The sequence below is a fragment of the Crinia signifera genome, chromosome 4 (assembly GCF_055691185.1).
Source record: "Crinia signifera chromosome 4, ASM5569118v1, whole genome shotgun sequence".
NCBI classification, from domain to species: Eukaryota; Metazoa; Chordata; class Amphibia; order Anura; family Myobatrachidae; genus Crinia; species Crinia signifera.
Window position 1 is genome coordinate 235,522,765 of NC_139220.1, and position 14,820 is coordinate 235,537,584.

Consider the following 14,820-nt stretch of genomic DNA (forward strand, 5'->3'; position numbering starts at 1 on the left):
GTTGCGGATTATTACATAGACCGTGTCTATATAGATATATAGATAGTCAGTAGGTCTACCCCAAAAGGTCGACATGCAGTAGTTCAACAGGGTCAAAATGTTGACATGAAAAGGGTAGACCCATAAAAAGGTAGACACGAGTTTGTCTTTTTTTGTGTCAATAACGACAACTGTTGACATAGACCCTCAATTACTGTAACACGTACCCTCGCATGGCTCGCTACGCTTGCCACACTGTTATATTCTCCCTCTATGCTGACATGGATGGTGAAGTAAGAACAAGCCGCTTTAAAAAACCATGAAAAATCATGAAAACGTCATGTTGACATTTTGACCCTGTTGAACTTTTGTATGTTGACCTTCTGGGGTAGACCTACTGACTATCTAGACCAGGGGTGTCAAACTCGAATTCATCGGGGGCCGCATCAGCAGTTTGGTCACCCTCAAAGGGCCGGTCCCCCAAAAAGTACAAATGACAGAAAACTTGTACAAGGTGTACTTTAAAGCAGTATGAAACAAGACATGCATATAACAATAATGCGATAACAAAAATGGGCCATCAAACACAGAGCTATGCTGCAGAAATTTAATTCCACATCCAGTACTAATTATATTGAGGTGCAGGGTTCAGTGGTTGACAGGGACAGAAGGTACAGAGCTGCCTTAGGGATGCTAGAGGAGGTGACACCATTTTGGGAAAGACATTTTAATGTGGGCTAGCAAGATAGACACGCAGTGACTAGAGGAGAGCATGGCCTGGTGTGTAAATGTCACCCTCAGTGACAGAGATCCCCACGTACAGCGACCAGCCCGAGCTATACACTACTAACCTATTTCAGTCAGCCGCCTCGCACACACGGTTACCGCTACTACCAGCAGTCCAGCATGGATCGCCAGCTGCGTGACGTCCCAGTCCCATCAACCAACCCCACAGCTCCGGCGAGCGAGCGAGTGCGCATGGGGTGGGGGGTGGGTGAGAGGAGGTGGCCTAGGCAGGAGCTGGGACACACTGCCCCTGCGTGCTATCTCCTAACGCGGGCCACATGACGAGGTCTGGCGGGCCGGATTTGGCCCGCGGGCCTTGTGTTTGACACCCGTGATCTAGACACTGTAGATCTATCAACTAGAACCACTTTTTACTGGTATTTCCTTATAGTGTCCAATTGATATCCTCACATCTAATGAATGTTGCACTGCTTCTACTTCTCTTGTGTCTTTCCTTCTCGGAGGCCATTTTATTTTTTAGAATACTACTGTGTCTCTTTTCCTTCTATCTATCCCACTCTTGTGTTTATTCTTATCCGTTGTTTCTTATTCTCCTGTAAATTAGTTTTAACTCTTACAGTGTGGCTTATTTAGATGCTGCTCTCCATAGCGCTGCTTGATACTCGCTCTTAAAAATTCTCCCAACTTAGCGCAGATGTGGTCAAACTGGTCCTCAATATCTACCACCCGTTCATATTTTCCAGACCACCTAGCTGGTGCACAGGTATACTCATTACTAATGCACATGTGCTGCATTCATTCCAGTCTGATACATTCTACAATATCCACAGGTGTTCTGGAAAGCATGAACTGTTGGACGCGTTTCCTGAGTAAGGGACATGCCATAAAGATAGTTTTACAACTGCTTTAAATTTACTAAGTGTAATAGTCACATAATGTGGACTAAAGGCCCACACACATTGGGCGACTTTGAGCTGAAAGCCGCCCAGTGTGTACGGCCCAGCGATGAGGTGAGTGCTGCTGTGCGCTCCCGCATCACCGCTGGGAAAGCCGTTCATCTGCTGGTATTACTTTGAGGATGGCTTTGCATAGCGCAACACTACTTTTACACTATATTTTTTATTTATGAACAGTTATTTATATATATTGCACACATATTCCACAGCGCTTTACAGCAATTATTTGAACACTCACATTAGTCCCTGCCCCAGTGGAGCTTACACTCTATATGCCCTACCACATATACACACACAGACATTCTAGGGTTAATTTTTGTTGGGAGTCCGTTAACCTACCAGTATATTTTTGGATTGTGGGAGGAAACTGGAGTACCCTGAGGAAACCCACGCAGGCACAGGGAGACTATACAATCTCCGCACAGTTAGGCCAATGGTGGGAATCGAACCCATGACCTTAGTGCTGTGAGGCAGTAATGCTAACCATTACACCATCCACGGTGGTCTACGGTTGCCTACAATAATAAGCAAAGATTCTTAAGAATATCTGCTTCTGTTATTGATCAGGAAGACTGGTCACTTCTTGTGCCAAGACCCACCCCAAGAAAATTTCACTTTCCTGAACTTGTCTGCTCTGATCTTGCAAATCCCATCTTACCTAAAAAGTTTCTGAGCAAGATGTTGGTCATGTGTTTTATTTTCTGTCTGCTAGCTGGGTTTAACGTGTGTAGTCCGATGGTTTCAACAACCCTGCCTACATGCTGAAGGACAGCCACCTAAGTGTGACATAACAGAACAGAGGGTCTTTTGCTTGGAACAATTAGAAGCAACATGGAACCCTTCATATTGGTAGTTACCCTTTAAAAGTAATTTAACTTAATTTCTCATTTGTTGGGAGGTTATCATGATACTTAAGTAGCTTTAATGTAACTTAAATGCCTGGTGTCTTTCTCTGTAAATGGAATATGCAAAGATGCAGAGAAGTTTTGTAAGAACAAACTGAGTTTTCTTCTCTAATCTTAATTGAGCAAGAAGGAGATGTTTTGATGTTTCTCGTGAGCAAAAAAGTAAGTAATTCTGAGACATTTTACAGCCTGAAAATGTATTTTTTTTTCCCAACACTGAACTTCAAGGCCCAAGGCATATATTACAAATGTTCTTCATCAGCCTTCCTTTTAAACTCTTACTTCTAAAAGAACACTATCCGGCAGGCTCTGGGCTATCTTACCAGAGTTCACTTGTTGTATTGCAGACCTCAAAAAGTACATGTCATTACAAAAAGAAATCTTAACTTGAAATCTATAGGTTTTTTTTTTTTAATCTTCTATAATGAATTCAATAAAGACATATGCAGGTTCAAGTTGAAAAATGTCTGCTTAGTGTAATCTGGACAGCTTTGCTTTGGGAAAGGGGAATCAGAGATGTGTTTTCACGATTTGATATAAAATCTGCTAACCAGGGCATACACATGGAGAGATATGTGCTTACTTTCTAAACAATCCGAACATAACAAGAGTTGGAATCCCAGGCTGTTTACATTTTCCTAGGCAATAACTTGACAGTTGCAATTCAATGTTCTGACTGTTAAGTGTCGGAAAGTCAGAGGATTGGCAAAAACAGCCGTGGTTTGTCTAAAAACTAGAGATGTGCAGATTCGGATTTACCCGGATCTCAAAACAGGATCTTATTGGCTATTGGCTGTCACATGTTTTGACTCCAAATCATGTGACAGCTGGATAGCCAATAAGATCCAGTCTTGAGATCTGGGTAAATCCAAACCTGCACATCTCTACTAAAAACGGACGTTCCGACTTGGTTTAAAGTGCCTTTATTGTTGTTGAAAATGGTAGCACTGAAAAGGTAAGGGCCGCTATTTCCGCCGGCAGAAATAGCGGCCGGGATACAATACTCTCCTCTGTGTGTAATGCTCACTTCTCATTATTTTACTATTTGAAGTTTCGGATTCTGTATGTGATTCACTCCGCCTCCAGCACTTTTATGGATTGTATCCAGCTTCTATTCTAAAAAAGTTGTTAGAGAAAAGAAATTGGTCATATTGATTTCTGTTCATTGGTCGATGTGTTTGTTATTAGAGCTTCCTATGCCATGCACATCTTGCAGTTATTTGTATGGCATAGAATGGTTAATTAGGCTCAAATAATTATTTTTAACAAACTTCTGAGGTTCATCAATAACTTGTAAGCTAGACTTGTTTTCAAAGAGAAGTGAAGCAGGAGAGGATATATTACGAGAACAAAAGAAACTGAATACTACTTATTATACTAGAAGTGATTGATAAAGGCACATGCAGCATCTGTAATGTGGTTTATCACAACTCCGGTTTAAGTTTCACATGTTACTAGATTAAATGTGTGCAACATAATGATCAGTAAAAAATACAATTTCTTATAGTTCTACTTTTATGTCAAGCTGTATAAAGTGACCATAAGCACAATCTATATGTATAGGGAATTAGAGAACCACATGTAGTATCATAAAATAACATTAATGACATAAAGTACCATAGCACTTTAAGGCATGTTGTCCACTTGAGTTACATAGTACTGATTGCTGTTTAAGATCTATCTATGCTATTACATAAATAAGTGTGTAGGATTGATCATGTTCTAGTAATACCCCTGAAAGACGGTGTGGAAATGTTTGTGGATCCTTAAGGTAGAACCACGACAAACAGACATTATACTTCAATAGAATCAGTGGTTACAAAACTGTGTGCCGTGCACCCTCCGGTGCCTTAGAACACTTGCAGGGGTGCCCTGGGTTGGTGGTCCAGGACCAATTCAAATTATTTATGGCCAATGTAATGCACCAAATTAGTTCTGGTGGCTGCCAATCATAAAATGTGTATAAACAGAAGCAAATTGTGTCTGTCACCATATAATTGACCCTAAAGCCCACCATCCACTACGCAGACCTATCTGAAGGTACAAATTTCTTCAGATTTCCCTTGAACTCTCCAAGTTATCTGATCTGACCCTGGGCTTATTTTTAACTCTATTCCGTCAGATACATCTGGTCAATTCTGTGTTAAACCCCCGACAGCATTAGATCAGATGGATCTTTGGTGCAGCACGTAAGATTAATTGATCAGATTGATCTGAGACTCAGCCGCACATCTGATCTGAGGGAGCTCCGATATGGGGGAGATTCTCTAAGGTAAAAAAAGCGGTAAAAACCTGTTATCTGGGTTTTTACCGCATTTCGGGATGCTCTAAGCATCCCCCGACGGGTTACCGTGGCGGGGGGGCATCGCCAGAAAAATCCGGCGATGCCCCATAGAAGCCAATGGGCTTCTAACGTGAACCCGCCGCCGCCCCGCACGGACCCCCGCCGCCCCGCATCGCCCCCTCCCCCCTGACCTGTGTCCGGGCAGCACATATCTGTGCTGCCCGGACCTGTGACCTCCTCCCTGCACTGATCCTCTTCTGGGTGCAGGGAGGAGGAGAGCCTGGCGCAGCAGCAGCGCCAGGTGTAGGAGGGAGCCGCCGGGACCTGCTGGGACCCGGCGACTCTACCCGCAAAGGACAGCTCTTAACGCAAGAGCTGTCCTTTGCTATAATCGCATATGTTAGAACATATGCAATAATTATAATTGCTATGGGCTTCGAAGGGGGACTGAGAGTTTTAGAGAATCTCCCCCATGGTCTTTTTTCATCAGATCGGTCTATTGGATGCATCGGAATCTGACTAAATCTGACTAGTGGATTAGGATGAAAAATAAACACAATGTACTTAATTTAATATTTGTTTTAGAATTTGATAAAAATAAATGTTTGGTCTAGGGGGGCCTTTACAAAATGTTGATGCTGTAGGGCAGTGGTTGGGAACCTCAGGCCCAGGGGCCGTATGCGGCCGCCGTTGCCGGTCTGAGTGGCCATCCTACACACTCAGCGGCTTTGCCGGGATTCAAGTACAGGGGACTTTTTGTGAGAGGTCGGTAGTTCTTGTGAGATTCCTCTTAATCAAAAGCAATTGGAGACTGTCAGTCCTATTCAGGTGCAGCCGCCGGAGCGTGGGACGGCTGCAGCAGGACGATTTGTAAGAGAAATTTTTACATATGGCCCCCGAAGGATTTTTCCACCATACAATTGGCCCTTGGCCCAAAAAGGGGTTCGCCACCGCTGCTGTAGGATGCCGTGATTCAAAAACGTTTGGGAACTACTGGATGTAATGGTTTAAAATTATGCTTACTTCTGATTCGGTTTGGAAAAAGCTGGTTACACTTATCTCTGACTTTTCAGATCTGGTTTGGTAAACTTTTACTTTGCTAGAAAGGCATTTTTGATCAGAGATATGCACAACCTTTTAATTTTACATACATCGGGGGGAATTCAATCACCTGCGGTAAATTACGGTGGATGAAAAGGGAGGCTGCCACAAGCTTTAACTGCCTTGGTTATTCAGTTACACTCCCTTTTTCACCCGAGACCTTGTTTAACACCCAGCAAATAAACATGTTAACGGATGTTAGCACAGTTAACTGATCTTAACGGTGGTTGACAGGCATTAACACCCAAAATCTGTGAAAAGTTCACAGTTTTGTGTGTTAACAGGTTTTTGCACTCTTAAACCCACTAGTTATCAGGGATTTCTTTACGCCACTGTTCAAAACATAATACCTGATAAGTGCTTCTGGCGGGAGCTAATTGAGCAGCTATGGGATCAGTTAGCCCGGGATAAATTACCACAGCTAATTAAATTCCCCCATTTACAGACTAAAAATGGATAGTGGGGCTACGAGCGTACTAACTATAGTGGGCGCCCAACTAACATATAAGTACCAAACTACTTGATATATTGAATTCCAAGTTTCACCCTGCCTGACTTTTGTTTTTCATGGGAGTATCTGGTTTCCATGCTGCTAGCTACAACTCAGAGTATATTCCCTGTGAGCACGTGTGTTGGTGACCATTCCAGAGTAATGGATTGGATGTTTAACACTATTATTCTTTTACAGTTTCAGCTGAATTAACTCTTTTGGTGCCTGTTACCACTAGTCCGTGAAAGGGTTAAGCATATGATCTCCCTTGACATTACTAGCTTTCAGCTTTATTGCCTACAAGCATATATTACAGCAAGTAGTGCAAGCAACTGACTGCAGACCACAGAATGTCCAACATTGTATTCAGAGAACTGTACTGTATTGAGCTGTACAAGGTAGTTCGGTGGTAAACATATGATTCTGATTTATCGTTGCAGAGCAGAAAAAAAATCACTGACCTATTGATGTCAAGAATTCTTATGTGACTCTGCAGTTTACAATGAACTCCATATGTACAGACTTAAGGCCTTTACCTTCATGCCTAGCACAGCATTTCACTGATCAAGAACCTGTCTATTATACATGTGCAGATTTTCATCGGTTTCCTTGATGATCAAGAAGCTGATTGCAAATTAAGATACAGTACTGTATCCATTTTAGCATCAGTGTCTTGTTTTGATTAGAGTGTATATGTCACCTACACACAGTTGTGGAGCAGCTACTTTGAAATGCTTAATAAATAATAAATATGAAGTTTAACTATTCACCTACAACATCAATGAGACGCTGGGTGAAATTTAATAGGATGAGAGATTCAGAAAGTGAGAGATTTGGTAAGAAACCTTCAGTTATTTTAAAGCGGCAATCATTTACACTTCAAAATCAAACTGGTCTTGAAGTGTAAATGATTGCCTCTTTAAAAAAAACCTGAAGGTTTCTTACCAAATCTCTCACTTTCTGAATCTCTCATCCTATTAAATTTCACCCATGATGTGTGAAGTACCTCATATCTCAGTGATATGTTATTACAGGTCGAGTATCCCGTATCCGAGTATCCGTTATCCGAATTATTCCGAAATACGGACATTCCAGAAAGTGAAAAAAATTTTTTTTTTTGCTAAAAACTCACTGGGGACATTTGTAACAGCATCACTGGGGACATGATATGTAACTGGCACTATATATGTGCAAGACAATGATTGCTTGGCATTCAAATTCAGTGCTGAGATAGTACACACATTTTGTTTCACGTTTTGAAACCTTGTTTTTTGAACAATTAAAATATATTTGTGTGTATTTTATTTGGTAATAAAATATATTTGTGTGTATATTATGTGTTTATACAGCATAAATGCAAGATACTTCAAAATACATCATTGAAATATTAAAATATTCCGAAATACGGAATAATCCGTTATCCAAAATTCTCCTGGTCCCGAGCATTTTGGATACGGGATACTCAACCTGTACTGAGATATTAGGTACTTGACTTACTAGGCAATGTGCCCACATAGGTCTATGTATCAGTTTTTGTTTTACATTTGCAGTGTAGACGCCAGATAGATCTGTAAATAATCCTATGTGTTTGCTAGACGGTTTTACTTATGATAAGATATCTCCCCCAACAAAGGACGTTCTATGCAGATCAAAGGACTCTGTAAAATGTGCGCACAGCCTGTTTTCATTAATATTTTCCAACATTCTCCTGATTTCCTTTGCTTCGTCACTAAATTCTTAGCCTGCAAAAAATAATTCTGCCCTCTCTCCAGAAAGCCTAGCATATATACCTATATAGAATAATATCTAGAAAAATGTGACCATGATAGTTCTGTATTATTCAAGTGTTGTGCAGTGGGTTTGTTTGTTCACACCAGGCTTGCCAAATAAGTCATTGTGTTTCCACATACTGGTTGAAAGCGTTGATCTGACCAAGATTTTTTTTTTGTTATTTTCTGAACGTTTTCACAGGTCGTGTGTATGGCGTCTTGTCGAAAAGAGAAGGTCGCGTTCTTTTGGAGGAGATGAAAGAAGGAACAGACATGTTCATTATCAAGGCAGTGTTGCCTGTGGCCGAAAGCTTTGGCTTTGCTGATGAAATAAGAAAAAGGACAAGTGGCCTGGCCAGCCCTCAGCTGGTGTTCAGTCACTGGGAGGTAAACAAATTATTCCTCCTGAATAATCACCATATTAATCAAGACTATAGATTCAAGCTCAGCAGATGGGTACCCCTCTTTAATTCATTTAATATAAATATTTCATGTGCCTTGCTTGCTATATACACGGAGAGGAAAATACGACCGTTTCACATTTAGCAAGAATATTTGCATGTGTCTGCTGCGGGAATACACGTTCTGAAAGAATATTTATCCTCTTGACACTCCAGGTTTTTTTCCCCTCATCCCAGTAATGTAGCCAATACAGTATAGACATCTTCCTCTTATAGCAGGAATTCCCAACCTCAAGGCACACTAACAGTGCAGGTTTTAGTGATATCCAGGCTTGAGCACAGGTGACTTAATTAGCACCTGAGTGATTCTGATTAAACCATCTGTGTTGAAGCTGGATGTCACTAAAGCTGCATACACACCATACTATTTTTTTTGACCAATTTCGTTAATTTTGGCCCTTCTGAACAATATTTGTCAAAATATCTTTCAATGTGCGTTTGACGGATGATGATGCGCATACCCGCCAGTTGTTCATCAAGGTTGTTCATCAACCGTGCATGCAGCTCAATTTGGATATCTTTCACCTTTCGTCAACATCTTTTGTCCAGGACACTGGGTTCAAGGGAATTGGTCATCAGTGTCTTCCAGTGTACACACTGAAAGATATTTTGACCAATATCGTTCAGAAGGGCCAAAATGAACGAAATTTATCAAAAAATTGTAGAGTGCAAATGCACCTTAAAACCTGCACTGTTGGTGTGCCTTGAGGACTGTGGTTGGGAATGCCTGTCTTATAGAAATAATTCTCCTCAAGTCGAGCTTACAATATTTGTTTTCTTATGGAACTCTATTCAGTGTGTGTTTTGGAGTAGTTGTAGTCTTGTATCCCATAGAAATGTAAGAATTCTCATCTTGATTTTACTTATGTTACATTTTTTTTATCCATTGTTAGACATATTTATTTATTTACAGTTTTTTCTATATCGCAGCAGATTCTGTTGTCCACAGATATCATGTACTTTATATAATCGAACATACTTATTTTTAAATGATTCCACTTTTAAAAAGCTAATCTAGTAGGCACGTGCCCAGTTTTGTTTTGCGTTCATTAAGATAACAGCTGATCCTGCCTAGCAGGCACACCCTGCTCCCATGCCAGATGTTCGGTGTCTGTCTGGGGCATTTGAGGATTTCAGAAGTGAGAAAACATTGAGATGTTAGGACACATTAGCGCACGGTGGCAGCGCTGAGAGACTTGGAAAAGGCTGAATGCTAAAAAAAAAACGCATGACAACCAAATTAGATAAAATGTTTGGTTTGATGTACTGATTCCCAGCGTATTCCAGGTATAACTGTGCCTTTCATCAACCTTATGTTTAAAGAAACACTTGTTATTTAGATCCCATTAATTCTTTCTAAACTCATTGCATTGTGGATGCCTCACTTTTAATCACATCCGCATAGTTTTATCTTTTAAGCGCTATATATTGACCAAGGCCAAAAATCGTTATGGGTGGTTATGAGGATGCCACGAAAAGTGCAGGATGTTGTGTATGCCAACTAATCCCTGCAGGGTGAAATTAATTTCCAGTATTACCCTATGCCCAATATAGTCTGCACCCCCAAAATTATATTCACTATTGAGATGCAATCAATATTTTTCATAGAGGCCATTTATCTCCATTGTCTATGATTCCATACAGCATTAGTTTATACCACAGTTGACATCTAACCTGGACTATAGGTCAAGCACAGCAGTGACAAGTCATGGGGTGTTATGGAAGGAATTACATCTGGAACCCAGCAACCAGAATTCTAAAAAGCCCTGAGTAATGACAATTAGGCCAATGACAATGTTGAGCCACCTCCTACAACAGCACATCATAGATTGGATTTATAATATAGGGTCAAAATATAAGGTGTGCCCAAATGAAAAGGAGACTTTTGATGTAGCAGCGTTGTATCTAATCGCAGTGGGTTAATGTGTTTGCCGATAGATAGCGTCTTTCCCAGTTGCGGATGTGTAGTGAACGGCTTCGCCTCAGTTCCTTCATTCCTGGACAGTTGTTTTGCTCCGGTCAAATGCATGATGGATTCCTCCAGATTAGTGCAGAGCATTTATCCCATTTCTTTGCGCAGATGGGGAGCATGCTTCAAAAATGTATCATAGGATGAAGGCGGTGTACGGAGAGCAGTGTCTTGCACGGTGCACCATATTCCGATGGTGTCAACGTTATGAGGCAGGACGTGAAAGCATCAAGGACTGCCAGGCAGGTGCTCGTTGTCAAAAACCCTGCTACGATTTTGGCTGTGTATCTCCCCATGTGACTCCCATATTTTCGGCCCATTTAAAAAGATCACTGAAAGGTCAACGGTTCACCTGTGACAAGGAAGTGCTGGACACCATACTGTATGTGTCAGCAACCAAGGAGTTTCTACACTGAAGCCACCCACTGCCTTCCTATGCACTGGATTCAGTGCATCAATGCCGATGGCAAATGTGTAGTTGTAATGTTACATCCATTGCAGGGTAGGGCAGGTGAGGCACAGCCTTTCCAGTCATACTAACATAAACACCACAGTTTTTATTTTATAAAGTATGTCAAAAATACAAAGTCAAATAATAAAAAAAAATACTTATTTTTATAGTCAAAACTCTGGAGTAAAAAGTCTATGGCAGGTGAGGCAGTGCCTCACCTGGCTATCTGTTCTGCACATATCTTCTCAAAACTCAGTGAATCTCCATCAGTATATACTGCTGCACATGTGTAAAATGCTGGCATGTACCCCATGGCTCATATATTGTGTGCAAATCGGACTCTGGTACTTGCCAGCACTCCTCAGCCATTTACCTCCCCGCACGTACCGAAATCTTTCATTAAAATATACAGTACTTTACATACAACCGTAGTCTCCTTTTCATTTGGGCACATACTTATACTTGTGTCTTAGACTACTTTACAATTTTATTTTCAAGTTTGCAAAGTGTGATTGTCTGTAAAGTACAGCTGAACACTGTAATATTGTTCTACTAGCAGGCAGATTGGGTCTGATACAGTACATGGCACAGTTGTAATCTTTATCATTCTAAAACAATCTTTGCTTCAGTCCGTCAGAAATATTTATAGCGCTAGAGGTTACCACTCCTCCCACTGTTTGGTGGGTTTTTGTAATATATTTATATTAAAATGGATCACATCTGACATTTCAGTCAAGTCATTAAACTTGTGCGTGACACTTGACATTTCAAAGACTAATATATTTTCTTAATAAAATGTTTCATATTGTGTTTGCCAAAATGTAGCCTAGGAAGCATTTGTCGTATTGAAGTATAGCATTATATTTTCTATGTGCTAAAGAAAGAGCCTTTATTTGTAGCAGACCAGGAAACTGTAACATGCCTTTGAAAAACCGTGTGCCTGTATTACATCAGTCTCACTTATAAAAGGGATAAAAAAAAATCAAAACTATAGTGCGATTATAAAGGATATCGTTTGGCTATGTCCCTGTGCAGCCGTAACATTAAGCAACTGTTCGCTGTGTACTAGTGATAACAAATTCTATACAACGGAAATTCATTTTATTTATCATCCGAATTATAATAGAAATTCATCCATGATTTTCTTTTGTGTGTTATCCCTGAAAACCAAGTCTTTGAAACTAATGAATAACAGACACAGGCATGTGCCAGTCTCACGCACCATTTTGTAATATAATCAAGGATCGGGATTAAACTGGGTGAAAAAGTCTGTTTCAGTTATAGTATAGTCAAGTCTTGGTTTTTGTTTATATACAGCGTACATGATATCAGTTACAGCTTTTAGAGGATTTTATTTATCCTGTATGGTTTTTTGATGATTTACAGATATCGGTTTGGTTGCAGAATAAAATAATAGGCAACCAAAATACCAGGTTTGAAACTTTTATAAGGCATCACAGACCATTGTATTAGATATGCAAGGTGCCCACACACGGTAAGTTTGTTTAAATAATATGGCCGCTTCCAACCGATCAAAGTGGCCAATCGTTTAAAAACTTACTGCATGATCACAAACCAATGTGGGTGACCACGGGCCTGCTGATCCCTTTAGCAGGATGAAAGATAAACGACCCATTGTGCAGGATTTGGTCACATCGTTCCCTCTGTATGTGTGATGAACAATATGACAATGATGTGGTGTATGATTTGCATTTGTGTTAAACAGCCCATCTAACCCTCTAATAGTTACTCAGTTGATCTGTGTGTGGGCATGATCAGTGATGGTCTGGATTTCAGGGAAAAATGGATAGACATTGGATTGGACACAATATCTATCAGTGTGTCTGCACCTTAAGAGATTTCTTGGCCTCATAGTAATGGTATGTAAAGGCCTTCGTATATCTAAAAATAGACAATTTCGCCCCAACACTGTCTACTAAAGCCTCCTTTGCTGATTAGTATGTAGCTGCTATTACAGTAACCAATAAGAAGCGGCACACATTATTATAGTTACTATGACTGTAACTATATCTTGTTACTAGAGGGATCTTCAGTTAGCAGAAGGGGCAGAGAGTCCACCTAGGGCAGTGGTCCTCAAACTGTTTTGCTGTGGGACCCCTTCAGACAATAAAAATAATGACCGGTCCCAAGCAAGTAACTGCAGAAGGTCATCACATCACGTCTGTAGTCAGCAGACAGCATATACATGGCAGCATTGTGGAGGCACAAAATTATGTGAGCAGTTGAAAATAACAGACAACTCAACAGATCTATTAGACTCCTTGAATCAATGTCTGAGATTAGAAAAATCATCAGCCTGATGGTCAGCAACATGAAGAGTCGCGACCCCATGCTGAGAAGGTAGGGACCCACAGTTTGAGAACCGCTGACCTAGGGATTTGACAAGGGTTGCTTGCCTTCCAAGCTGCATAACCCATCTCAGGGTCACTCCTTGCTATTATATTAGTTCCTTCCCCTATATCAGTTGCTCCCACACACTGTTATCAAGGACCCCTAACAATTCATGATTTCCCTGTCACCTGACAGGTGTGTGAGCAACTGTTACATTCTAAAAATCCACAGATGACCTGGAAAACCTGACGTGTGGGGTCCTTGAGAACCGAGTTTGAGAACCACACTGATCTATTTGATACTATAGAACAGTGTATTATAGTACACAACGCTAAAGTCCAAAACTATATTTATAGTGTATCCCAAGTATACAATGAGTCTATTGTATATGCACATATACTGTATAAGCTCTGAAATCTTATAGTGAAATTATTTTGTACGGTTTTCCACAGTTCTTTCAGTTAGTTGGTGCACTTGTTTGGTTGACCTCTGTAGAGTAGATAGAAACTTGCTTGTCATCATCTTTTATCTCTGCAATTGCTATTGCAAACTCTTCATTTAGGTTCATTGTCATTATGTCGGATGGAGTTTGTGATATGCAGGTCAGCCAATAGAGTCTGCAGGTACAGCTTCAAAGACCCAGTGGTTTTAGCAACGCCAGTAAATACCTATTTGGAGTGGTGTTTTTCAGGTATTCTGTGAAACAACCATATAGGGTAGTCTCTGCATATAATACGGTTATGTCCTTGACCACAGCCTGTGGCCTGTTACATACATTTGTGCTACAGAGCTCATTACAGGAATTATAGTTTATTTATGGTTCGGGAAATTAGACAAGAAAGTACGAGTGCGGAACAGATGTTTAGGCCAGTCACACCAACAGATGGAGTGTAAGAAGGAATGCACAGCCAATCAGCGAATCTATGATGTGTTCTGAACTTTTAATGAGCTGAAGAGAAATAATAAATACTGATAGAACCTAAACTTTGCATTTACTTAGTAAAATGATTCGTTTTAGTGTTTTTGCCTTAGAATTTTCTTTAAAGAAATGAACAACAATGTTAAGGCTTTTATCCTAGCAGTCGTTACCACATCCTGCTGCAGCCCCCTTGTATAACATACAGTGTGTCCAGCTACCCAACCTGCATGAAAAACCCCGGGAGTAGCAAGAAAGGAGCTTGTGTTCTTGGAAGATTGCAAGGCATATGCATATCAGGAGTTTGCCTTTTCATTGAGAACGCCATGTGGAAATAATTAACTATATGTAAGTGTGAAGACCTCATTGACACTGCTATTTACCACTATTACTGAAATGTGAGCCCTTTAAAGGGAGAAAAACATACCATATTTCTAAGT

At 40.6% G+C, this 14,820-nt stretch overlaps 1 protein-coding gene across 1 annotated transcript in view; it reads left to right on the forward strand.

Annotated features, from left to right (window-relative positions):
• Positions 1–14,820, forward strand: part of EFL1 (elongation factor like GTPase 1) — a 233,292-nt gene that overhangs the window by 203,805 nt on the left and 14,667 nt on the right. The window contains exon 19 of the mRNA XM_083184020.1: positions 8,434–8,618. Within this exon, the coding sequence (XP_083040146.1) occupies positions 8,434–8,618 (185 nt within the window). The remainder of the gene's footprint in view (positions 1–8,433; positions 8,619–14,820) is intronic.